This window comes from Stegodyphus dumicola, chromosome 11, assembly GCF_044657685.1.
Source record: "Stegodyphus dumicola isolate Sdum_Otavi_A_Nest chromosome 11, ASM4465768v1".
Classification (NCBI taxonomy): domain Eukaryota; kingdom Metazoa; phylum Arthropoda; class Arachnida; order Araneae; family Eresidae; genus Stegodyphus; species Stegodyphus dumicola.
In genome coordinates, this window is record NC_140778.1 from 94697726 (window position 1) to 94724979 (window position 27254).

The window sequence follows — 27254 nt, forward strand, 5'->3', positions numbered from 1 at the left end:
CGCGGCTTCTTTGGCTAGTAAATCTGCCTCCTCATTTCCCTGGTGTCCAGCGTGTGCTTTAATCCAGAAGATGAGGATGCGTCCTTTGTACTGGTGCAGGGTTTGCTGAATGCGCCCTATGATGGGCGACCTGTGAAAAGGATTCCGAATTGCATGAATTGCTGACAGGCTGTCGGTGTGTATTTCTGCGGTGGAGTAGCTAAATTGACTCGCTGCTAGGATTGCCTGGCGTATGGCTTCGGCTTCCGCCTGAAAGACCGAGTTGCCTGCGCCCAGAAAGCCTTTCCAAGACCTTAAGGTGCTTCCATTTCGTTTGATGGTATAGCTACAGCCTGTCGTTCCATTCACCTGGGAGCCATCTGTATAAATCTTAAGGGCATTAGAGTGATCGTTGTTGTCTTCAAGCATCGTTTTTTAAGCATGGACATTCTTGCATAAAAGGGCCGGGTGTACTTCCGCAACTTGTAGATTGCTCTCAAAGTCCTCCGGTGAGAAATGGAGGTTCTGGTATTGAGCAGGTTGCTTAAGGAGAGTAACTTTTGCGATGACCGCTTCCATTTGGGCCCGTATGTGCAGTGGAATAAGTCCAGCCAGCACTGTGGCTGCTGCAGTCGCTGTGGTCCTGTAGGCCCTCGTGATGGCCAAAACAAATGGGCGTTGAACGCTGTTCAAAATTTGTTGCTTCCTTGTAGTCATTGGAAGTGCCCATATGGCCGCTCCATAGATAAGTATTTTTTCTACCACTGTGCTGTATATTATCTTTAGGATGTGGGGCCGGAGCCCCCAGTCTGAGCCTTGCATGCCCTTTATTCGGGAGGCTATTCTATGAGCTTTAATGCGTTGAGCTCGCAAATGAGGGAGCCAGGAGAGTTTTTCATCGATTAATAAGCCGAGAAGCTTTAGTTCTTTCACTCGTTTTACTCTCTTTTGTCTAAGATTAATACATGGATTGCGAAGGAGTGTCTGGCCAGGTTTATGGAATATTATATATTTCGACTTGTTCTCCGAGATTCGTAGCTTCTTTTGATTGCAGAGCATGTCAAACTGCGAGATAACGTCATTGCAGCGGGCTTCGAGAACGTGCCTGCTGTGTCCTCTGACGATGAATGTAGCATCATCTGCAAATGCAAATGCCTTCGCTCCTTCCGGCCACTGAGTGCACAAGATCGAATTGAAAGTCATGTTCCATAGGACAGGACCAGCGCATGATCCCTGTGAACAGCCCCTTGTCTGTTGTCTGGTAATGATTCCTCCGTCGTGCACAACTATGAATTTTCTGTTGCTGAGGTAGCTTTTAAAAACTGTAAAAGATTGTTTGGAATATCAGCTGTGTGCAGGGCTTCGAGCACAGCAGGCCACCACAGGGAATCAAATGCACTTTGGAGATCTAAACTTAGTACTGCTACGTGTTGATTGTTACTGCGAGCTTCCGTGATTTCTTTCTGAAGAAGATCAAGGGCATGGACCGTTGATATGCTTTCCCTGAAACCGAATTGTAGCTGCGACAAGAATTTTTTCCGGGTGAGGTAATGCTTTAGTCTGGTGACTGCAAGTTTTTCTAAAACCTTCCCTATTGCCGACAACAAGCATATCGGGCGGAAGGAGGTAGGGTCATTCGGATGCTTCTCAGGTTTGGCAAAATTGCCCCGTTTTGAATGCCACTGGAAAATACCTGTGCTCCAGCAATTTGTTGAAATACTTGCAAAGGAATCCGGGTTTTGCCTTGTGTACAGCTTTGACTATGCTGTAATCAAGCGAGTCAGGGCCTCGTGCTTTTCGCTTGGGCAGAATACGCATGATAGCGTTGACTTCCGGATCCTGAAAGGGAGGATCGTCAGTTGCCGTCGTGAAGAGCTGGTATGCCAGGTGAAAATTTTCTGTGAATTCCTCCTGACTGTCGTTGGGAAAGACTGCATCCATGATTTTGGAAAGTACTGCCTCCTTTGTAGTCTCTTGCTCGGGTGGTGAACTGTCAAAAAGGCGAAGCTGTGGCGGTTTAAAGACACTACCTAGTGCTATTTTGAATAGCGCACCATAAATATCGGTGTTATTAGTGCAAAAGTTTCTCCAACACGCAAGCTTTGCATTAAGAATTGCTCTTTTATATTCCGCTTGCGCCTTTCGGTATGAGATGCTGAGTGCCAGCCTAGCTTCCTGGTCGTATTCTCCTTTCATGCGCCTTCTCATTGCGCGTGTTTTACTGCGCTGCGCTCGGAGATCTTTCGTCCACCAGTTCGGCATATGCAGCGTTTTCCGTGTCTTCAGGGAAAAAGTACTGTTGCAGATGTCCTGTATTGTGGAGATCAGAGAGCTGGTGAACGACTCCAGGTCCTGGGATGTAGTGCATGCTGTGAGATCTTCCTCTGCGCTTCTAAGGGAAAAACGAACTTTGTTTATGAATTGTGCAGTCTTTTGCTTTGTAAGCTTATAGCGCTTGAGGGTCATTCTCGTATGTGGATGGCAAATATTGTAATATACAAATGATCAGAGTTGGATGGTAAGTCTTGCACCGTCCATTGTTGGATAAATGGGGCCAATGAAGCTGAGGTCAAGGTTAGATCAGACCAACCCCTACCATGAACCGTTTCATACGTTGGAGGACTGTCTTCAGTGTTGTGCAAAGTTAAATCATTGCTGGCCAAGAAATCTTCTATGGTTCTCCCTCTTGCGTCTGTGCTTGGGTAGTTCCAAACTTTCGAGTGCGCATTAAAGTCACCTGCAAGCAGATGTGCAAGCAGATGCACTGGGATATTGTACAAGAGTTCTCTGAATTAGTTCCAAAGAGTGTGTCATGTCTTCAGATGGTGAAAGGTAAACATCGTGATAAGCACATTGATGTTTAATGTCTCTACAGCTATAGTTATTATATCGCGTGAGGCTAGAACGATGGTGGGAGACCATTTCTGTTGGCAGCATATTAATGCCGTTCGCGGGCCTTCGGCAGTATTGCCCTGAAATACAGTCCACGAGAGAGGAAACTCGGACACTCTGTTGTCGTAAAGGTAAGGTTCCTGGGCTAAGATGAAGTTTGTTTCCGTTTCCATGGCGTACTGAATGACTTGCGCCGTTGCTGCTCTAGCTCTTTGCAGGTTAATCTGAACTATTTTTAGTGCACTTTGGTCAATGTGTCGTATGTTGAAATCAGTCATTGGATCTGCTCGTGTAGGGAAATGACCAACAGACGTGTCTTGCGTCTGGGCGTTGACATTATTGTCTGTGTTAATATTCCGTGGCATCTCTGACTCGTTTTGCTGTTCTCTGATACTCAGGACAGGCATTGTGGTAAGCTGGGTGCCTGGTATCGTACTGCATTCCGTGCTTATGATTTGCGTCCCCACAATTGATGCATGCTGTTTTTCGTGAGTGACAGTCTCGCACGTGGAGTGGACCTGCACAGTACGCCCAGTACTGGTATTTGCAAGGACACGAGACTTGAAGGTGGCCAAGCTGTTGACATTTAAAGCAGCGCTTGATCCCGAGATATTCGCGGATGGTGTGTGTATGCCATCCTGTGTATAAATGTCTGATTCGGAGAGCTGCTGCGAAGCTATGCGGGTCACATTCAAAGACCCATTTGACGTTCTTTTCCTTGCGTTCCTTGAGCTTGAAGAGCGGTCTAAAGGTGTTTCTTGGGGCTGCCGTGGCTGTACTGAGTTCATCCACGAGTTCCTCAGGCTTCGTGTCCTCTGCAACATTGTGTACTGTACAACGTGGTTTTCGTCTTGGAGGGTGTTGAAAGTCTGCCGGAATTTCCGCTCTTTGTAATTGTGCCTCCAGGAGTGTGAGGTCATCCGAGGATTTGCAGAACACCTCGAAGCCGCCCTTCTTGTGCACTACAATCTTTTCCACAGCCACTGGAAGTTTAGAAATCGGCGCCTTTGTGCGTAATTCTTCTCTTAGCTCAATGTGTGAAATGTTCTTCTTTGGCGCAATCAGCAAGCTGGGCTGTTTGGTCTGTCTTAATGAGGCACTTCTTTGTTTGAGGATTTCAGCAAAGGTAGGATGAGGAGGAGAAATATGAGATGCTTCTTGCAGTGTGTCTGAGTTAACAGCAACTTTTGCGTTCTTAGTAACCACGTGATCCGTATTGGTTGAGGCTTCCTTGATCTGTGGTGATACCCTACAGAAGGGACCTTCTAGTGCCAGAGACTTAAGGGCCTGTAGTGTTTCCAGTAAGCTACTCCGTATGTATAAGGGAAGCAGAGGTTTCCCTCCTCGTTTTACTTGCGCTATACGAGTGCACTCTGCGTGCAATGTTTCAATCTTTTCTTCGTGAGACACGACACTGGAATTTACTAGAGAATCGAGGTTGGATGTATTTAGAACTGCAGAGGTACCTGTATTAATCATTGTCGGCCGAATTTACACTAAATCACTGAAAAGTAGCACTGCGAAGATCTGTGTTACTGTCACTAGATCAGAGTTCGTTAATAGGCCACTAATTCGCTAGGTCATTAATCACTTATTTTCACCAGGTAATGAGTACTTACGCTGATTCACAGTTCCGAGTGGCACATGTGCAAGGTAGGAGAGTGTTAAGTAAAGGCACAAATCACAGAGTGTCACACGAAATTACTAAATATAACACATATGTATACTAAAATATAGCACAAATACTACAATATATACACTATAATAATACACACCACAGCACAAATAATGTATATACTATTATTATAAACCAAATATTACAATGCGTGTACAGAGGTTACATATAGATGTATATTATTATATATCTATACTAAACACCATAGCACTAATACTACACTATACATATTATTATAATACTATAGTATAAGCCAAAAAAATAGCAGCTTGTAGTAGTTATTATTTTAATATGAAGTTTCTTTTAAGTTAAGTTAGTATTCCTTTCTTACATTATATATATATGTATAGACAACTGAATTTAAATTGCAAAATTTAAGTGTCTACTGAATATTCCCCGGTTCAAATTAAAGATAAGAAAAAAAAAAAAAAAAGAGAGAGAGAGAACTAGCGTTGTTATGTTTAGCGAAATATAAGGGAATCAGTTATAGCTAATTAAAGCTTGTGTAATTAATTAGGATGAATGCAGACAATGACAGTTAATATGCAGAATTACAATAAAAAGCGTAAAGTTACATAATCTAAGGCAATACAATTAAATATAAGTGCGTGCAATGAAAGCGCTGCCAACAGTTAGCGTGCACGAGTACAAGGTGACAAGTAAATGAGATGTGATGGAATTTACAGAAAACTCATTTATTTCCGTCACAAATGCTAAATTTACGGAACTGAATGCTGTGAAGAAACCAGCCACAGAGCCTATTTCTCATACAATGTATACAATACACAGAATAATTGCATATACAGAAATAAAATCTAAACGAACTTAACAAGGTATGGAAACAGAGTACAATAGATGGCTATCAGTAAATAAGCATAAACAAAAATTTACAGGAAGATGAAATTAAATAAGTATAAAAATTATAATAATGATGATAAATTAATAAAAAAATAAATATAATAGAATAAAAGTTAAATGCACAGTGAAAAACTAGAGCAGGGTTAAAAATTTGGGTGTACTAAAGGCTGGCTAATTACCGTGCAGCTAAGTTCAAATTGTAAACAAAAGCACGTGCAAGACTTCTAGCAACTGCACTCTACTATGCGCGCATGCGCTAGAAGAGCTTGACAAGGATTTGTCCGACAAGTTCAAAAGGCGACCTGTCCTGCTGGACCGACCCTTCACCGCTGTGTCGTAAAAACGAGCCGGGTGAGGATACCGGGGAAAGAACAAGGTCACACAAGAAAATTGCAATTAAATCTTACGGCGCTCAGTCACTAATTAAGCTAGCAGGACGAATGATACACTAAAAGAAAGGTAATCTAAAAGCCTACCTTATCGTCTAAGAATGGTGTCGATATTCCCACTTAGACCGGAGATAAGGGCAGATTAATCCAGAACTATGGCACTTTTATGTCGCACAATAAAAACACTGTAATAAATCGCACAAACACTTCACAATCACAGCACTGGTATCAATGAAGAGATCATATCTTCCACTTTCCAATGGTACTAGGATTGAAACTGGATGCCTGTAGGTGCCAGAGAAATCTTATTAGACGTAAACACCACAAACGGCACTTCACGGGGTCACGGTAACCCTCAGCAGATATCACGAGATCGCGATACGAACAATGACTTCTGCTTTAAAGACTTAATTAATCCACCGCTAATAAACGGAATCGCTCCAGATGCATATCAAATTGCTCAGCTTTTGAAGAACTTTAAATTGATATAACTCTTGTGTAAACTATATCAAAACTAACTTAAAATAATAAGGCGAAAAGCGAGCTCGCGGAAACACGTCGTACAGCGTTGACGGGGTAACGGCGGCTTTTAGTAGTAAGTTCATACAGTAAGTCTACCAAGTAAGTAATATCAATAGACACTAGGAAAGTTCTTTTTATGTTTGTACCATAAGGTTTCTCCATACTTCTTAGCATGCCTTCGTGGTGTAATGGTTAGCACACTCGGAGCGTATTCGAGAGGTGCGAGGTTCGAGTCCCGGCGGGGGCATTGCTCATTTTTCATGTTTTCTGTTCCAAAGTAAACCAAATGTCTCTAAAGTGGCGCCCGACCTAAAACGATGGTGGACGATTATTTTCCACCACCAGGATTTGGCGATTGGGTCCCCTAATCTTCAGTCGCCCTTTAAAAGGGGGAATATATAAGGTATTTCTCTTGCCTTCTTAGCATGACTTCGTGGTCAGCACATGCCAGTGGTCAGCACGCTACGCGCCTATTCGAGAAGTCCGTGATTCGAGTCCCGGTGAGGGCATTGCTCACTTTTCATGTTCTTCTAAATAACCTAATTTCTCTACAGTACATTTTGTATTTATCCATTTTTTAGTATCTTTGGCACTATATTTTCATTTTTGCAGTTTTGTATTGCAACTTATGCATTTCTAAGATTTCACAGCTCACTTATTTCATTCGTATTTCACATTTCTAGTTCACAATTATACACAGAAGTTCCTCTCAGAGTGTTCTCTCCACTTTCCATCACAGTCTACTCCAGACTGCTCATTTCCTATGGTCTGCATCCCCCTTGTCTTTATTTTCTTTTTATACTCATCCTGATCCAGCACATTCATGTGCCACTTCTTGGCTTTACCTCACTGACTTTGCAAGAGCCCTTCCAAAGGGCTGAATGCAAGGAATCTACTCACGTGTCAACGTGCCAAAGCACTGGGAAAGACCATTTTCTCAGTAATTTCTCTTTCCATAGATATATGGGGAAATTCTTTTTGTGCTTGTACATATTGCATACATGCATTTTAGATTATATTTTCATTTTTGCAATTTTGTATAGAGACTTCTGCATTTTTAACATTTGATCCCTCGTCTGCTTCATTCGGATTTCATATATCTACTTCACATCATTTGTACACACGCGCCCCTCTCACATTTTTCTCTCCAACCTCCATTACAGACTACTTCCTCCTCCCTCATTTTTCTGTCATCTGCATCATCCTTGTCTTCATTTTCCTTTTATACTCATCCTGATCCAGCATCGTCATGTGGCACTTCCTGGTTTTATTTCATTGACCTTACAAGGAGCCCTTTTGTAAGAATAAGAAATCTTTTCTGGTATCAATGTACTAACCAACTCACTGGGAAAGATATTTTCTCTTTCCATAGCTATATATAAAGATAATTCAGTACCGTATTTTCCGGCATATAGCACCGACTTTTAATGCCAGAAATAAGATAGAAGTTTAGGGGTGCACGTTTTACGGCAGACATAAAAATGATAGGTTAAAAAATAAGGATATGATAAGTATACAAAAATTAGATTCCTACATATTCCTAAATGCTGTTTATTTAAAAAAAATGATATACCTTATGAAACTTAAAAATTTTCATTATCGGATTACAAGAAAAGTTCGTCCTATTTGTCTTCCGTTTCATCTCCAGGCACATCATCGAATTCAGTTTCATCTTTGCCCGTTGCTGTTACCCTGATCCATAAATAAATAAACATCTTCCATTTCTTATATGTTGTTAAATATACTATATTTTTAAATTACTTTTGAATTATTTCGGGCTTAATTTTCCTTCCATGATTTTATTATCGACTCACATAATATTTCTAGACTAGCATGACGAAGTACCTCCTTTTGTAAATGTTTTTCATTTTCTAACATCCACGCATTCCACTGTCATTTTCAATTTACTTTGAATGCTTTATTGATACACACATCTAAAGACTGAATAATTGCATGGAATAATCGCCATGTCTGTATTGCACCCATTCAACAATTTCTTTGCATTTTCCTCTAGATTGGATTTGAGCAAGTCCCAAACTTTAAGACTTTCTGGATTCGCTAAGACAACAGAAAGTTTTTGCAAATATTTCTTATACCCAGTTTCACATCATTTTCGGCTTTCACTTTTTTTCCTTGAAGATGAACGAAAACACCATTTGGGAAATTACATTTCGGCATAACCTCTCTCCTAAAAATAACCATGGGATTTAATTTTAATATCGTCCGGTAAGTACTAGGAAATCACTACAATGAGGTGAGATATTTCGTGACTTGTTGTTTTTATGCGAGCCGTTTTTGTTCCTTTCATGTCAATTGTTTTATTTCCTATCATCTCAAACATTACTGGTGTTTCATCCATATTTGAAATAAGCGACATTTTGCCTTCATAGGTCAATAACGTATTTCTGGAAACTTATCAATTTGTTGTCCAAATCTTTGGGAAGCCTTTGCGAAACTTTTTCTCCTAGTATAACTAAATTATTCCACGCCATTAATTGTTGCTTTAAAGTTATAACGTCTACTTCTCTTAGGAAGCATACACTATAGACTTTAAAAAGACTATTGAAGAATTATATTCTAGCCTTTTGAAACAAACAAAATCAGAAGAAGGGTGTACAAGACGCTTTTATTCGAACACAAAATTAACAATTACCCAATCTGGATTTACACTAGCCAAGCACTTCTGGCTTAACAGAAATGCATAACGCCGAAAAAATTCAAAATGCCTAACGGTTCACAGAATAATTTGACGCGCTGGAAAGGCTCTGGTTTTTAGAAAACCGGGGAGACAAAGCTAAATGGCTAGAAGCAATCAACGCCACATAATCAAATCGCTAATAATCACGGCACAACGCGGCCTGGAATAGACAGTCACGCTCTAAAAACTAACTTCTGAAACACTTGCTTAAATAGCACTTCTTTCTACCTAAATCTGAATAAACGCTCTCTATCTCATTTACATTTTGGCATGAGGGAAGAGTGGGTGAAAAAAAAAGTGACAGGAAAATACTAAAACTCAAAATTAACTATTAGTTAAAAATAAATAGATAAACCTCACAAAGTTTTCGCTTTCTTTTACATTCCTTTTGGCTCACTTTATTGAAAATAAACGTACACTGTTTCTTATTACAATTAATCCAATTCTGACGATTTCCTACGACTCATTTCGAAACATTTTCCTCTGGGATAGGCCCTTTTGTTATTCCATTTTCGCAAAGCACATTTATTCTTTGGCATATTAACTACCGTGATTTCATTTTACTTCCACTCATGTACGGAGCTTTCACCAACACCAAACATCCTTGCTGCAGCTTCCATTTTCGTTCGCAAATTGAATGACTCTGCATTTGAAACCAGCACTGTCTTTGTTTCGTTTGGCAAGAACCATATTTACTAATAAAAGAAATTGCATACCTTATGAACTTAAGAATTTTCGTCATCGGGTAACATGAAAAGTTTGTCATATCTGTTTTCTGTTATATCTTCAGGCAGATCATCGAATCCAGTTTCATCTTCACTGTCACTGATACTCTGATCCATAAATAAATAATCATCTTACGTTCCATCTAGATTGTTAGAATACGACATTCTTTAAATGATTTTTGAATTTTGTCGGGTTTAATCAGATCAACTTTATTTCAACAGAAATACAGCTGATCTAGGGAACTGGATCAACCATATTCCAACTAAAGCAAATATGATTTATTCAAGCCTCCGATGTTGCCTTCACAATCACGGCTTCAAATCGAAAATCAAAGAAAATAGCTGATTCTTAATGACACCTAATTCCGCGAGCTCATTCAGATCGGAAGTGCATTCTTACCCCAAATTTTTACGCCCTTTCTCCTCCCGAAACCCTAGAATAACTTTCTTGTGCACACCTGCATTGAATACAACTCACCTTCTTTTCATAATTTCAAGCATTTCTCGAAACACACATATTGGTCCCCTTATCATTTGTCTGTTCAGTATATCATTGCTCGAAATCCTAGGAAAAATCGTTGAAAGAATGACTTCAAAAGATAAACGCATCGCACATGTATCTTTCAGGTTTCTTCGTAAAGAAAAGGGTGCCCGTTATATGGCGAATATACCGAAAAATTTAAAAATATAGAGTGAAATTATAGCTTTGCGTTATACGCTACAATATGCGGTAAATAAAATTGCTATCATGAGACCAATCGCATTCATAATTTGAAGATGTATTTATGTATAATATCTGAACAAAATCTGCTGCTCAATTTTTAGCGCCAATGCATATCTTAAATTGGCTTGCAATGTATAAAAGCTGATAATTAAGGCAGATGAAATTTTAGTTATCAAAAGCTCATAAATCAAGAGACAACGCCGGGTAATATTAATAAAATAAACACTTACTTGAAGAGGAAGAATAGGTAATTTGAGCTTGAAGGTAAAGTTCATCCACCTTTTGCCAGTAGAAACCAGCTCTATCTCCATCCATATAAAAGTAAAAATGTAAACAGTTAAACGGTGTCTGTGGCATTTTGTAATTTGGACTGGTAAGCGTAGATGTTTGTAATCCGGACTGGAAGTTAGTGCTCCACGATGATCCACTTACTCCAATAAACCAGTAACCTCCTTTAAAAAAGCAAGTAAGTTGAAAATTTCAATTAGTTTAGAGTGTCATTTTATGACCTTACATTATCTGCTCAAATCGAAAGTTTAGACATACTCACTTCTTTGATAGAGATTGCTCGTACTAGTTATAAGAATCTTTATCCGTCTTAAATTTAGAGGTAATATTTTTCACTGCGATTTTGCAATAATATTATGCAAATTAATATTATTTCCCTAATTAAATTAATACCTTTTCCCTACAATTCTCTAATATTATTTTCCTAATTTATTTAATACATTTCCCTAGTTTCCCTAATACATTTCTCTAATATTATTTTCCTAATTTCATTAATATAATCCCCCATTTCCCTAATTTTCCCAATATTATTTCTCTAATATAATTTACCTTATTTCCCTGATATTATTTCCCGACTACTTAAATTAGTATTATGTATTGTTAAGAAGGAAAGCTTCGCAGCAGCAGGAGTGGCTCCCTCCAAACGAAAAAGGACACAACTGCGCATGCGTGAAATATCTATCGCCAAAAAGCCCCAAAGCTCGAAGCTGATGTCGAAGTTCGAACAGGTTCGACGGTCACGATTATCAAGAGTTTAAAGCTATGTGACTCCATTTTTTTCCCTACATATTGACACATATAAAATCAGACATCAAACTGCGATATGGATAATACAAGTTCAACTAGTAAAGCAAGAAAGCACGAAAATTCGAGTTTAAATTATTGCGAAAAGTCAAAGAAGTATTCATCTTAACCCGTGTTCCTCAATTTCCTGTACACGTGGCGGAGATTGAAAATCTCGGCCAGGTACATCACAAAAGGAGAAATTCTCGCCAACAGGCTCCGTCGCCAAATCCCTTGGCGAATTGTCCCTCTTCTTTCTAGCGGCGTAGAAGACAAACTGCTTTACATTACGTCTATGGAGCATTTCCTGGTACTTTTCCGTTTCGCCGGCGCAAATCTCGCCAAGCAGTCTTTATTGGCGACAACATACAGTATACACATAAAAAATATTTAAAAAATGTTAGTTCTAAGAATTTTTTATTTTGAAGGCATAAACATTTTAATATCGCTTAAAATTTTATAAAAAGCCAATAAATAAAGACAATAAATTTGTAAAAAGACATTAATTTAAGAATTTACTATGCTTTCATGGTTCAACATCCTGATTCGCCGGTTCCTATTACGTGACCCCAAGCGATCTCATCTCATGTAAACTACAAAAATCTAATGCTCTCAGTAATTATCTACATTAATTTCAAGTTAAATCTTAATTTGGAACACAAGTTTAAATGCAACAAATATTTCAATTCGTACGAATAGCTTACTCAGAAATTATGTAAAACTGCAGTGCTTTACTTCGCTAATGCATTCTCATTAGAATGGATGAATTTAAGCCTTGACTTTACCTTTTCTATATTTTCGGCTTCGGGTAAGCGCTGTGATTGCATCCTAATTGACTTAATTACCGAAAATGGCCTTAGACATAAAACTGTACTATCTGATAAAAATCCTATGTAATATGCCAGTATTGAAAGAAACAATCAATCTGATAAGAAAAAGCTGCGACTTGTTTCTAAAATGAGACGTAAAAGGTTACCAGCGAGAATATTCCGTTTGGAATCGGTTGTACCATTATTGGCGACTTTATCGCTTGCGCCGGCATAACGGAAAAGTACCCCTTTCCTTCTTTACATAGACTTTCTTTGTCTGTTCCGCTGAATAGAGATCAGTTCCGCTTCAGGAGGAATCATTTCCGCTTAGTGCGTATGCACTAGGAGGAGACATCCGTACTGCACAAGGAAGTTAGAATAGATGGATTTAGCTTGACGTCACAAAAGCTCAGCAACGTTACGCCAAGACTTATCATGGCCGCCATAAAGCGTATGGGTAAGACTACGAAACATATTGTTAAATTGAATTACACTGAATTCGTAATTTGAAAGCAAATATCAACTATATCGCAGGCTCAGAATGTGTCTTTAGGCATAATTTGTATATAAGTGAAACTTCCACTGATTTTCCAAGTATAGATTTGTGTTACAATCAGCATTTACACGTTTTCATGTACCTAGATTTTATTAATTTTGAAAGAATTATTTTCAATCCTTGTAATTTTTCTATACACTAAGCAGAAAATCTTTTACGTTAAGTACGAAAACTAGAACGGGTGACTTCTAAACTTTCATTGATGAACAGCTAACATGTAGACAACGCCGATTAGAATCTAAACAAAACTTACTAGAAGTCCGCTAATAGCAGCGGCCATGATGAGTCGCGACGTCATAATGTGACGTTTCATTGCACGGAACATACTTTGATACTTTGTTGGTTATTCAAGCATGAAGCGGGAGATGCACTACTCCTGCTCTTTCCAGATTCCTGGCTGAGTTCCAGCTCTTTTCCAGCTGCAGAAGCGCAGGTAGGTGGGGAAAGTTGGCCTGAAACAGGTGGTAAGGTTTGTCGAATCCGAAACGTGGTGCGGAATACACGCTGGAGGCTTACTCCATTTATCCTAACCTCCTTGGTCCTGCAGAATTGAGATTCTTTGTGCGTTTACGCTAGGAAGAGAAAATCAGTTCTGCAATATCGAGATTCTTAGCGAACATGCGCTCAAAGGAGAAATCAGAACTTGACGTCAGCTCGATGTTGAAGAAATGTTGAGTGGAAGGTAAAACCCCACAAAGTAAATCTTAAATAATCTTATTTTGTGCACGAATTGTTAAGTTTTCAAATTATCTAAAAATATATTCATAGCAGTAATATTGTTCTTCTACACAAACAATGCAAAACCTCCTGAAGCTCTGTTTGTAATTTACTTAACGTAAGATTTAACTAGCATTTCTCTTCTAACATGAGTACGAGCAAATACCCCTTAAAATGTCTCTTTACAAAAGCACTCCTCCCCCTAAAGAGATACCCTCGTATACTTTGCTGTAATGAAATAATCTAACCTAACTTCGACTCTAACTAATGCCTGCTAGAAAAGGAAATAGTAATTTTATTAAGGAAAAAAAAAAGTTGAGAGGCTGAAAACTTTCTGGCGATTTCATTTCCGCAAAGCAAGGATAGACGATAGAGAATTGTTTGTTGTTACAGCTGAAGACATCTCCATTTTTGCTAGTCGCAGTCTAAGCATATTAAGATTGAGAGACCTAGCACAGGAAGTGGAAGCTTCGTAAAAAATATTTTTAGAGGATAGAGTAGACTTTAAGGTATCCCTTGTATTACGGCGAAGTTGTTGTTTCATTTATGGTAGCCTGAGTAGTTCAATGTTATGGAAACCCTATTGTGACGTAATCGGGTGCATGATTCTGGGAAATTTTGAATCATGGGATGTATTGTAAGCGTTTTTGTGGTGTGTGTTGGTTTGATTCTTTAGACGGTAGAATGGCCGAGTGTACTAAGATTAATTTGAAGTTTCTGTACGATTTGGAGTGAAAGGGGAAAAGAGCTTTAATTGACTGGTGTGTAAATGAAGGTTTACTTAGTAGCCATTATAAGTGTCCTGTATGTAGGAAGGATATGCGTCTAGACGAACGTAAAAACTGTTTAGATGGATTTGAATGGGTTTGTAGGAAGAAAGCTTCAGATGGTCACTATGTGAAGCGTTTGATCAGAAAGAGTACATGGTTTGAAAAACGTCATTTGAGTATGATTGCTATTTTCATTTTTACGTGGATCTGGGTGTACGAAGCGATTTCGAAAATCATGGTAAGTGAATATTTGCTTTCGGTGGTGCTTAAATGTATAACATGTTTTTCCTTTTTTATGTTATTTTATTGTTTGGTTTAAAATGTATTTTATTGAGATTATGTAGTTTTTTGTTTGCCTATATTGTAGAATTGGGTGCTCTTTTGAAAATATATCGATGTGTACATCGCAAGCCAAAAAAAACGAGTCAAAGAATTGCACAAAATCGGTATCTATGCACCGCCAAAAATCGCCAAGTTTCGCCAAAGGGTACCCTAAACTATACTTTTATCTTTTTGGAATTTCTATCCATACATTGACAATTTCTATAGTTTGCAATAGTTATTATGTAGACTCTTATCTAGTAAGCAGATGAAAACTATCGAGAGGGGACCTTCATTGTATGTAAGTTAGTATTTTGAACTCTTGGAATTTACCCGGTCTTTCCTTTTCATTGGCCTCTGAAAATGCAACTAGTTTGTAACCAGCTTTCTGTGTTTATTCTGTCTATGTCAACATTTTACGTAACTTCCGTTTTTATAGTAGAGTTGAACTTCGATAAGCTTCTCCAGTTACATATAAATAATTTATTTTTCTGACTTGTTTAATTTAAATCAAAATTCTGTAAAATATTAATAGGTATATGTTTATAATTTACTAACCTAATCTACCAAGAGTTAAATTTTGCTTAAAGTTTTCATTTCTTGATAATGATAGAGAGAACATCAGTGATCAAAATTCTGAACTTTTTTTTATTTAGTTCGAAGTTTGATTTGATGACTAAGATTGTTGCATTTATGTTTAAATTTACTAATAAAATACTATTTTAATATGCCCCTTTCCTTTTTGCCTTTTCTCTCTCATTCCAAAATTTATGTAGATTTCAGTAGCAAGAAGTTTTTATATCAAGTTGAGAGGTTTAGAAATAAGAGTGTGAATGTTTGATTTGCTATCATCTGCCTTGCAAAATCTAATAATGTCTACTGACGACGCTAATGTTAGTCTATCTGTGAACACCGCAGATTAAGCTTTAAATCCTGTTTTGTAAGCCTTTATTTGAAAATTCTATCTCGGTCTAGGTAATCTTCTTGACTCTAATGTTAATCTATCTGTGAACGCCGCAGATTAAGCTTAAATCCTGTTTTGTAAACCTTTATTTGAAAATTCTATCTCGGTCTAGGTAATCTTCTAGACTCTAATGTTATTCTATTTGTGAATGCCGCAGATTAAGCTTAAACCCTGTTTTGTAAGCCTTTATTTTGAAAATTCTATCTCGGTCTAGGTAATCTTCTTGACTCTAGGCATTTTAAATTAATTTGTTGCATTTGTATCTTTTCTGAAAGGTAACTTTGATTTCTAAACCAAGTCCATTTTTAAGCACTCGCAAGTGGTGAGGCTCAATAAAAAGTGTTTTAATTTTGTATCTGTTTGTTTGACGGTTAGATATTCTGGAGGGGATAATTCACCTTACTGAATGTATGGAAACATCTTATTGAAACTATATTTCTGTAAGTAAATTATTTAGAATCCACAACAGAGATTACAACATTATGTGCATCCTGAGGATGAATTAGTTTGTTTGTGGTATCAGGTTCAATGTTCCGTCTTACTTTCTTCGGGAACATGCAAGGACCTGACTCGGAACAGAGAGCTTACTAAAGCTATGTTCAATCACTGTGGGAAGTAGACAGGATACACAAGAAGGGTATACAAAACCCTTTATTTTTCTCTATTTACAATAACTTCCGTACTTCGGAATACACAGACCCACTACCTGGGGTCTAAACGTAAAAATATAAAAAATAAAACTAAACTCTAATTTAACTTTAAAATGATAAACGTGGAAGATTGGCCCTATATTAACAGGAAGCCGTATGTAGTACAGAGAGCTGTGAACACTACAATACGCTTAAAAATTATCAAGAGGATTAAAACCTCTGGCCTGGAAGGCAACCAGCAACTGAGTAAAACTTCTAAGGTAAGCGGCCTGCTTCGACTCACTGCTTCCTCTCTCTCGCTTGGCAAAAAGCCACAACTTAAATACTTGGCGTTCGCCAGACAAACTTTGCATAAATACTTTAACGCTTATAATTCTGGCCGGAAGTAGAAAATAAGAAGTGATAGTAAAGATTTAAAATAAAATAAACGTTAGTAAAACTTAAGATCCTTACAGTGGCATCATCTCCTCCGGAACGGAGAGCAGTTCAATTTCGAGAGAAGTACCCCTCGATTCCAAAAATTCGTGGGAAGCCATTTCGACCATTTTGATCTTCGTACCACTTTAATCAGTCGAGATATTAATTAAAAACTCTAAAAGTATTAATTTTCACACTCATTCTTTCGAGTGGCAATAGTTTCGGGAGTCGTTGGAGATAAAAATGCTTTGTTTCGGAAGGTTTTGCCACCGTTCGCGTTCAAATCGTAGACTTTTTTAGTAAAAAATTTTGAAGCTTTACAAAATATGAAATAAAAATAGCATTGCCAAACATTAAATGTGTTATGATTATATAATATCATATTCTGCCGTCAAAGAAAGCCTCGATTGCATGTGATGTCACTGTAAATCGAAAATAATGAGATACATTCCGCAAGAGAAGAAGAGGAAGAATGACCTTGCTTGTTTGCATTAGCTGTACATAAGCCACGTGATCTCTGAGGTCATCTGCATTGTTTGTTTACAAAAGGTATACATAAGTCACGTGATCAATGAGGTCATCGGAATGTATCTCATTCATTAATGTCAGCATTTTAAATTAATAGTTGCTGTTGGCAACTTTTTTGTTTCAGGTTAGGATAAGTGACACGATATGTTTTTGCCACGTTCTTTTAGTGATACTGAGAAAAAGTTTTCATATTACATTAAATTTAAATCATGACGTTATGCGTGTACCTATTAACTTGAAGTGTCAAAAGTTCTTGTTCCCTGATTTGGCAGCAAAGGAATTATTTACGAATTGGTTATTGACCGCTAGTATTGATATAAAACTAATGTGAGATTGTTATAGAACAAATAAAACAAACAAAAGATTTTACAGGCACATATACTTTATTTTATTTTATTTTATTCCTACATTTATTCATTCAAAATCACCCGAGATAAAGCTAGTCGATGATTTGAGAAATAAGATGAATAGCTCAAGATGTCTTTATTGATCAATGAAGAGTTTACTGCAGATCCAGATATCCTTATAATTATAAAGGGAAATTTCAATGTAAACTTCAAACGAAATCAAAAGACATTTGATTTTCTGAAACATCATTTTAATATCAATATGGAGCCAAATAACAACCAAGTACACTTGACAGTTAACTTATTGATTTAACATTTACTAGGAATATAACTGCAGACATCTTAAATCTAAAATCGTTTCTGAAATCATCTGAAATATTGACGCTGAAAATATCCACAAGTAGCAGTTCCAGATTGACAGGTGTCAATGTGTTGTTACACGAAGTTCATGCTCCTTTCTCCACAGCAAAGTGATTACAGAGTGTTAATGATTTTGATTGAATTTTCTCATAGTACCGTCTATTAAGTTATTTTCGAGAACATTTCTTGCGTTCAGTTTTTTTTTTTTTTTTTTTTTTTTTTTTTTTTTTGCACATTGTCTTTTTGTTTACTTTGTTCTGTTTCTCTTTGCCTCAAACGCTTTGTTTTTCCTTTTTTGGACTGATTATTAAGTATTTTCGGCTAAATAAAATAAAATACATCAAATACCATTCGAACACACTGACTGTCTACCAGACGACCTTGCTACTTACACGCAGTCGCGCATGCGCACGGAGTTATGACATCCCCAAAATTTCATTACATTTGACTCATTGCTATAAGTATATCGTTTTTCAAATTTTTAAAAATTATTTTGTATTTACTAATGTGCTCTTTCATCTATCTGATCATGTATTTAGATTGATTGTAACATTTGTAGTTTCGAAGCTATAAGTATTTGAGCAAACCTCAAATGGCGAGGTAATATTTGCTTTCTCATCAGGTGTTATAGAGGAATGTAGTCCTACGTTAAAAATGAAATTTCTTTTACTTTTAAATTATCACTTGGTTGAACTTACCCGATGATGTTCCTAATGTATGGTCGGCGTTTGGTAAAACGTTCAATGAGCTCGTCCTCCGTCCTTCAGCTTTCCATTCCCAGTTCATGGACCCCCAAGTTTTCCTCGAAGAGGTATAACCACAGTTATAATCATCGAAGCTGCAAAGTTTTTCAGCCTCCCCTAAAAAAGAATAAAATTTTTTATGAATAAATACTTTTATATAATAACAAGCTATAAAATTACACGTTGAAATAGCTGAATAATTAGTATTTATGAAACCGCTACTTATAAGCTCGTCGAAATAACTCTAATTTATTCGTAAGAATTATTTTCATTAGTTTTTACTGATTAGCATTTGAAAGTTTCGATTTACTAATGTTAGCACGCTCGGCGAGTATTCGAGAGCTCCAGGGTTCGAGTGCCGGCGAGGGCATTGCTCATTTCACATGTTTCCTCCTGCGAAATAATCTAAGGTCTCTATAATGTTACTTTCGAGGAGAAAGATAACTTACGTTTTGTATCTGCACATTTTCCTGGCGTCAGTTCCACGTCGTCCAAAGCTATATCCCCTCTGATTTTCGTTGAAGATGCGTGCTTTGCTTTGAATATGACCTATAAAATGGATTTGAAAATATCCTATAAAACTTTTTAACAATTCTTTGTTATTTAATTTTTTTAATTAAATCATAAAAAATGTAAAAGCAAGTTTAAAAAAAATCTTAAATGTTTCAGATTTTAACGTCGCAGACCAGAAAACTAACCAGAAATTCTTTCTTCCATATATCAACTAAAATATTACCGAATTTCAAAAGGAGTTCAGTTTTCTTACCTTGTATCCTGTATCCATTGCCCCTTCATATCTGGCGGTAAAAAGAGCTTCTTTCCAGCGATCGCCTTGGGTCTTGCTGCGAAAGAAATACTCCTTAGTGTTAGAGTACCATGTACTTGTACTCTGAATGTAAACAGTCAGACTACCTATGTCTGCGCCATACATGTGATAGAAGAAGCGCACGCAGTAATCACCTCTCAGAGCTATTGTTTGAAGTTTGACATCATATGTCTTGGCTGCGCTTACGTTTACAAACAAGTAGCCACCTAGGTCTGAAAATGAAATTAGAGGTCATAAATTCATAAAATTACAGAGATGCAATTTGGATCTCTCTGTTTAGCTTAAGGCATTTCTTATTTGTTTAAAGTTTTATAATAACAGCAGGACATGGCTGTTGTTATCAAACTTAAAAAAAACATGGAGTTTACTGAAACTTAAAAGTAAAACTTAAAACAATATGGAGTCATATAATATGGACTCTATTGAAATAATCTGCCATCTGCAACTGCTTCAGATTTTAGGGGAAATGTTATAAAAATCAATTTGTTGTTGTCTAATGCTCACTTGTGTGACGTGAGTGAGTGAGTGAGTGAGCGCCACCAAGGAAGACCACTGACCTGGCTTTAGCCTCACAGTGTGTTATCTTCCTGGCAGAAACCATCTACTCTCTGCTCCATCCTGCTCCGGGAACGCAGCCGAATATACGGCTAAGAGCCTCATAAAGTCTACATATAAACTTGGATGTTGTTGTACGGGGAAAGAGTATCCTGTTGGGAACTACTTAAAATTAAGCAAAGAAGCAATCAAAAGACTGTTAAGAATCGCTGTTAGAATAGACAGAAACTTGCGTTAGATAAAGTAAAGATAGGAGGACTCTGCCTGAAAAATTAACTGCCGTGGATTTTCTGGACTTGCTAAATGTCTACATGCGGGTGCTTATCCTGACACAACTGTCATATATTTATGGGGCTTCTGTGAAATCGTTGTTCCTGCATGGAGGAAAGTTGTAACCTATTAAATTATTGCACATAGTAAACTTTAAAAAATAATAAATAAAAAATAAAAAAATAAATAAATAAAGAGAGAGATTAAAAGATGATTAAAAAAATCCTAGCGCCCAAACATAATTTAACGCAGTTTACTTTCCATGTGCCTGACTCTTAAGTAAGAACATTTAAAAGAATGTGTACCTGTTATCACTAAGATAACAAATTCCTGCACAATTTAGTTCTTTGCGCATACTTAAACTGTAGTTGTTTTACAAATTGAACCATTCACCTACATTTTCTTTCGTAGTACTTGCAGACAGGATAATACATACATAAGTACAAAACTGAATATTAAAGTGAAAAACTAACATGATACTGAGTACAGAAATACAGAAAGCTGATCCCTAATGCCTGCATACATAACACTTAAAAATGCATACATAATACATGAAAACTAAAAACAAAACTGATAAGCATAATACATAAAACTGATCATTAAGTAATGCTATGTAGTCTAAATCCTAGCCAAGTACGAACTGACCTTCATAGTACATGCAGAGAAGGAATAAATACAGACTTGAGTACTTTAAAGTGAACATAAACAGAAAAGTACAGCACCATACTCAGTAAAACTGATATCTGATTCCAAACATTTGAATACATAATGCTGATACATAATTACAAAGAGAAACTTACCTACATTAATTCCATAGTTAGTTTTATCACCTTAGAACATGCACATAATTTATACAAAACATAATTAAGCACGTAATGCTGATCACTAGGGAAGAGATTCAAACATGCAATTGATCACTTAAATACAGATATTTCTTCCCTAAAATTTACATAAAAAGTTGAATATTTATTAAAATTAAGAAGGCAAAAATGCCATAAGAATAATAATATCATTCATAAATTTAAGTTGAGGTGATAACATAAGTTGACCTTGCCCTTCTTGAACCTATTTATCACAAACTTGTAATTTAAATACGATTAGTAAGTGTAGGAAAAACTCATTGCTGTTGAAGATTTTACTAGCACCATCTGGTCTTGCGAGTCCTAGACCTGTACATTAATTGCAAAAGTAAACATTTTAAAGAATATAGGCAGGTTGTTGCCATAGTCTTAATTATCTAAGTTAGTCTTGGGTTGAGAGGTTCGAGGTGTGTGCCCAGATTGATTTAGTGTGATTTATACATTTTTGATTCAGAGCGCTAAGCACTTGATTATTTCTGTTTGGGACACTTATCGTCGTATTAGAGAATACTTTCTCTGACAATGGCTGATTACCGCTTGTAGCTTTTTATTTGCTGTTTTGTTTGTTCTCATATTTGCCGCCCATTGTGGCCAGTAAGCTTGACTTGGCTTTCTTATATGGTACTGTGCCGTGTTTGTGCAGTAAAGGACGTAGTGGTCTGTATCCCCCACCTCTCCACATTGACATCTTTCTGTGTCACTCAGGCTGAATCTATGCAGATAGGTCAGGAATGGGCCATGTTATGTGCTAAAATTGGTCCGAAGAGTCACGGCACCAAAAATGTTATAGTGTTTTTTGAATTTTTCTTTTAAATTTTCCAAAGTTACCAAAAGGTACCCTACAAGTTGACCATAACATATAAAATAAAACTCAATTCAGCAATAAGATACTAGTAACAATAAAGTTGAAAATTTTGCGTTGTGTTTCTTCCGGATTAACCCTTAAAATCCATTTGAGTAAAGACTGGTAAAAATCATGAACACACAAAATAAATTTAACCATTGAATGATCTAGAAAAACTTATTTTTTTAACTATTAAAGCAAATGACTGATATATTCATTAGTTAAAAAAAATCTAAATATATTCAACAAAAGTTGTACTATTGTTTTCACACATCCAACATTTCTGAGTAATTACTTTTTCTTTTTATGTATAACATCCTTGTAGTAATTATTAAATTTAATATTGCAAGAACTGGTAAAACATACCAAAAAAATTATACTTTAAATTTAAGAACAATACCCTCCCCGGGGAGCAAAATAATAAAATAAATAAATTTAACAAGTTACACTTTCCACTTCACACCTAATTGCTCAATACAAAAATAATATTTCATAATATTGCACTCAATACCATCATTTAAACACTATTAAAGCAAATTTTTAACCTCTCTCTCTATATATTTTTTATTAATTAAATACGGTTTTACCGGATAAAGATATGTAGTGACACCATTACACTTTTACAAACAGGTTTGTACTGAGAGGAGCAAGAATGCTCTAATACAAGCACTATTGCTAATCAACCTCACCAATGAGTAATACAAACAAAAATTCAATTAAATAATTCCTGAAGAACTTCTTTCTCAAAACTATTAAGTTAAGTTACCATAATTATAATAAGGCTATAATTCTTTAGTCAATCTGATACTTTACTTCAACTCAAACAACAGAATTAAATTCCCTAACCATTAACTATTAGAAAAGGGTAAAAAAAATCACTTAGCTGAACTTCACAGTAGCCTGGTTGGCGAGTAAGAGGCGGTGGAACTCCAAACCACTTTTCTTGAAACCAACTCTTAACACACCAAAAGAGACGTTAAGAAAAAGTTCCTGTAGGCTATGGTCACGGAATTTCTTGAAATAGTAACTTTAAAAATTTTTTTTGAGTCCCAAAAGTCTAATAGAAAAGTTCTTGAATGCTATGGGCAAAGAATGTCCTTAATTAGAAGCTTTAAAATTTTCTTGAAAAAACCGCACTGATATCTGTTGAAGAAATTTGTTGTCGAAAAAAAAATCTTGACATTCTGGAGATAAGGACAGCATTCAGTTATCAACTAATATTTTCCCTTTTTTTTTTGTAGGGAGCTTGAAGAAGGCACCAAATGGTCAACATTTTTAAGAGCTATTATCGATGCTTAAGTAATTAGCTATTGCAGATCATACTTTTTAAGATCTATTATCGCTGCAGTAGGAATTCACCTTATAAAGATGCCGAACATATTTCTCGGGCCGCGTGCCACGAGAAACGGCTACTGGAGCCAACATCATTAGGGTAATATCTGAAAGCCATGGCCTAACAATGGCCACTCAGAAATTTTCATCTCGAACATGGCTCCAGAAGAAAAATCAGCTGCCGGCTAGCTCCTACTTCACGGCAAGTGAAAACAGTCAAAAAAAGTGTCCTCGTCCCCAAAACAACCCGTTAAAAGGGAGGACGCTGGACTGCCAAGTTGGCACAACTCACTCTTCGCCAAAAGTTAAAATAGTTGCAACAACAGCATTCCCTCATGTTAGCAAACTCGCCAAATCCACCACAATGAAACCTCAACGGAAATTCTATGTCGCCAAACCCTCGCCAAAAATAACCACGCCTTGTGGAAGGGGAATCTGGAATTTCAACAACCCTACAAGCGGTCCCAACGAAAGAATGCTGAAACTCGCAAAAAGTGACTTTTCAACCGGAAAAGGGGCATTTCATCCCCCTTTACCGAAATCACAAGCAAACGAAAAAAAATCTATTAATTAAAGCTCATAACTGAAATGCAATTAAAGTTAGAAAAACGAAAGTTATGTCAAATTAAAGAGCTAATTTTTCTGCAACTAATGATATTAAAGACTAAGAAATCAAAATAATTTTTGACATGAAAAACTGAGTTTATTACGTGAAAAAATTCACCTAAATCCATTGTTTGCGTGTACAAGATTGAAGACGCAGTTCGCGTAAACTCGGAAAGCCAAAATTACACTAGAATTAATAAGCCAAAAGGAATATAACCAAACTTGTGTAGCTCAAGTTTTGAATAATTACAAATTAAAATTTTGATTTTTATGAATCACTTAATTAAATTAAATTCGCTACACAACAGCCATGACCTGTTACACAACAGCTGTGTGATTATAAAACTGTGTCTGACTACCACTATTGCAGTTTAACTCTAGCGTTGTTTTGGGGAAGAACATATACGTTCTCCTTCCTGTATCTCCTGTGTCCCATCTGGCTTGCCATCTGTCTATCAGTTGTTTTAGAGTGATCTTTTTGAGATGAGACCTAGGTAATTTATCTGTTCTTGAGACCTCCTTTGCCGCTTCTTTTGCCAGGGTGTCTGCTTCCTCATTGCCTTTAATGCCCACTTGAGCCGGAACCCAGGTGAGGCATGGCCTTTCTGATGGTAGAAGACTGAGGAGGATTTTTCTAAGTTCTTGGACATACTGGCTTCTGCTTTTGTAACCTTTGATTGCGTCAAGGCTAGAGGCAGAATCGCTGTAAATAGTAATGTGGATAAGTCTGTTCCTCTTCACATAATTAATTGCTGCTTTAAGTGCTGCCAGCTCAGCTTCGAATACTGAGTTCCTACTTCCAAGTCTTCTTTTCCGTTTATACACAATTGTATTACCTTTTAGAACGCAGAAGGCACTGCCAGTACCCGTATCGGTGTTTGAGCCATCTGTAAATATAGCTGTGTGATTATCTTTTGGTGTCACATAGTGGCCTAGAATACACTTTTTTAGATGTGTTTCAGCCGGATGTCCTTGTGTCACTGGCTTGTGTTTTCCAAAGTCTTCAGCAAAGTGGTGTTGTTCCCATAGAACTCCATCCTCACCTAGCCTTAACACTCTTGCAATTAACGACTCCCTTTCCGCTTGCAGGTCTAGCGGAGGAATTCCTGCTAGAACCTGCAGAGCTGTCGTTGAAGTAGTCTGTAGCCCTTGCAGATGAGCAAGAGTTGCAGCCTTTGCATGGAAAGGAGTAATCTAGCATGCTTACGTTGAGTGTATTTCCCCAGATCGCTACGCCGTAGAGAACAATTCTTTCTGTTATTGCTTGGTACCACCTCTTATACACCCATGGTGGTGCTCCCCACTGCAGTCCTGTTGTGCGTAGCATTGTGTTTGTGAGTGCGATACATCTTTTTCTGAGTTCTTTTAAGTGGGGAATCCAAGAGAGATTATTGTTGAGGATAAATCCTAGGTATTTTATGTTTGGAGAGCATTTTATTGAGCTACCGTTGAGTCTAATGGTAGGATTTCTTTTCATTACTCTGTAGAGTTGCGCGCCTCCAACCTGCACGCAACAAAGTGGTGACTGCTGAAACTGGGAATTAGACAGAGTCTTGAGAAGGGTTTAAGTCCCTTTTTATTCAACTTTAGAAATTACAAAGGCGTGCTCTTGACGCTCACAAACTACGCCGACCCGGCGGTAAAATAAAAATAAGAAACTAAAAGAGATACTAACAAGTCACTAACTACGAGGCTCTCTAAACGTAACTAACCTCACCGTGTTTTACAATACCGCTAATACTTCAGCAAACTCTGAATATTACGTTGAAAGATTAACAATTTGCCTAGGCAAGCACACAGGCCGAAACGCGTGGTTCTTCAATTTCTGACTAACTACCTCCGCGCTCGTGAAGTAAGAAAGCACACCTTCGAACTCGTTTCCTTTCTATTTAACTCAGAATACTTCCGCTGATAATTTGAATCCTTGCGCGTTCTACTAAAAATTTACATACTCTGGCATTGGCAGTTCCAGGGGAAAGTAAGGCTTGACAGGAAAGATAGTTTAAACTTAAAATAAATGTTAGTTAAAATAAATATAAACCCTACAACTCTTTTACACCCTATAAATAGCATGGTAGTTTTTTCTGCTGAGATCGTAAGTTTATGTGTTTGTGCCCACTCTAAGAACCTATTTAGTGCATTTTGTGTAATTTTCTCGATATTCTTTCTTCCCGAAGTTACTAGAAGGAAATCATCCGCAAAAGCTTGCAGATATATTTTTCTCTCCATCTCAAAAATTTGGAACGCTGAATTAGCTACTAGGTTCCACAGGGTTGGCCGATGAAACTGGCAGTCGATCTCTGCCAGCTTCATATCTTTCGGAAAGTGTCCTACTTTCCAGCATGCTTTGCAGACTGAGTGGACCAGCTCTGGAAACTCATTATGCAATGCCTTGAGTATTATCTTGTCTAAGCCATCCGGCCCCGGTGCCTTTTTCCTTGCCAAACCATTTATGATTAAGTCTACCTCCTCTATTGTTGGTGGGAGATAGTCTCCATTTTTGGAAGACCAGAATTTTTCCTGAAATTGCGTCCTTATTAATGTATGCATTTCTGAGTCATTGGCTGGATCATCTGAAGGAAAACCCGTTTTCAGTATTACCGAAAGAATATTTCTTGTATTTGGTGCGTCAGGGGCCACATTCGCAGTCAATTGAGTCGGTCTAAAGACCTTTCCTGTGGCGATTTTTTGTATTTTCCCCAAAATTTCTGGTATTCTACTACAGTGTTCCTGCCAGGAGTCGGATTTGGCCTTTATTATCTGTAGTTTGTATTGCGCAACTGCCTTCTTGTACGTCTGCATTTTTTGGTCCCTTTGTATGGAATCTGTTTCTGACTGTGCTAGTCTTCTGAGCGCCCGAACTCTGCTTCTGCTTGCCGTTAGTTTGTCATTCCACCAGGAAAGTTCTTTCTTCTGGCTGGGTGTTTGTTTCTTATACGTTTGTTTTGCTGCACTTGCTAGAGTTCCAATTAAATGCCTGTAGGCATCATCCACTCCGTCTATGGCAGGGGTCGCCAAACGTTTTTGATCATCGCCCCCTATATAATTTTTCGAAATCTCCATAGACCCCCACAAAGGTTATTTTTAGGTAATTAAAATAAAACTATATATTAGTCTAAATATTTAATAAATCAGAAACAGTAAGTAAAGTAGCTACAGATTTTTTACTTCTTAATGAGATTAGTGTGCCTGGTGTTTCTTGGCAAGGTTCGCTATATTGGGTTCGAAATTAGTCAATTTTAACCT

General features: G+C 37.3%; 1 protein-coding gene across 1 annotated transcript in view; it reads right to left on the reverse strand.

Moving 5' to 3' along the window:
- The window catches only part of LOC118194239 (MAM and LDL-receptor class A domain-containing protein 1-like), a 458361-nt gene that overhangs the window by 401119 nt on the left and 29988 nt on the right, over positions 1-27254 (reverse strand). Inside the window, exons 3-6 of the mRNA XM_085827015.1 lie at positions 19482-19753; positions 19165-19264; positions 18671-18832; positions 10693-10914 (exon numbers count right to left, since the gene is read on the reverse strand). Coding sequence (XP_085683141.1) covers positions 10693-10914; positions 18671-18832; positions 19165-19264; positions 19482-19753 — 756 coding nt within the window. The remainder of the gene's footprint in view (positions 1-10692; positions 10915-18670; positions 18833-19164; positions 19265-19481; positions 19754-27254) is intronic.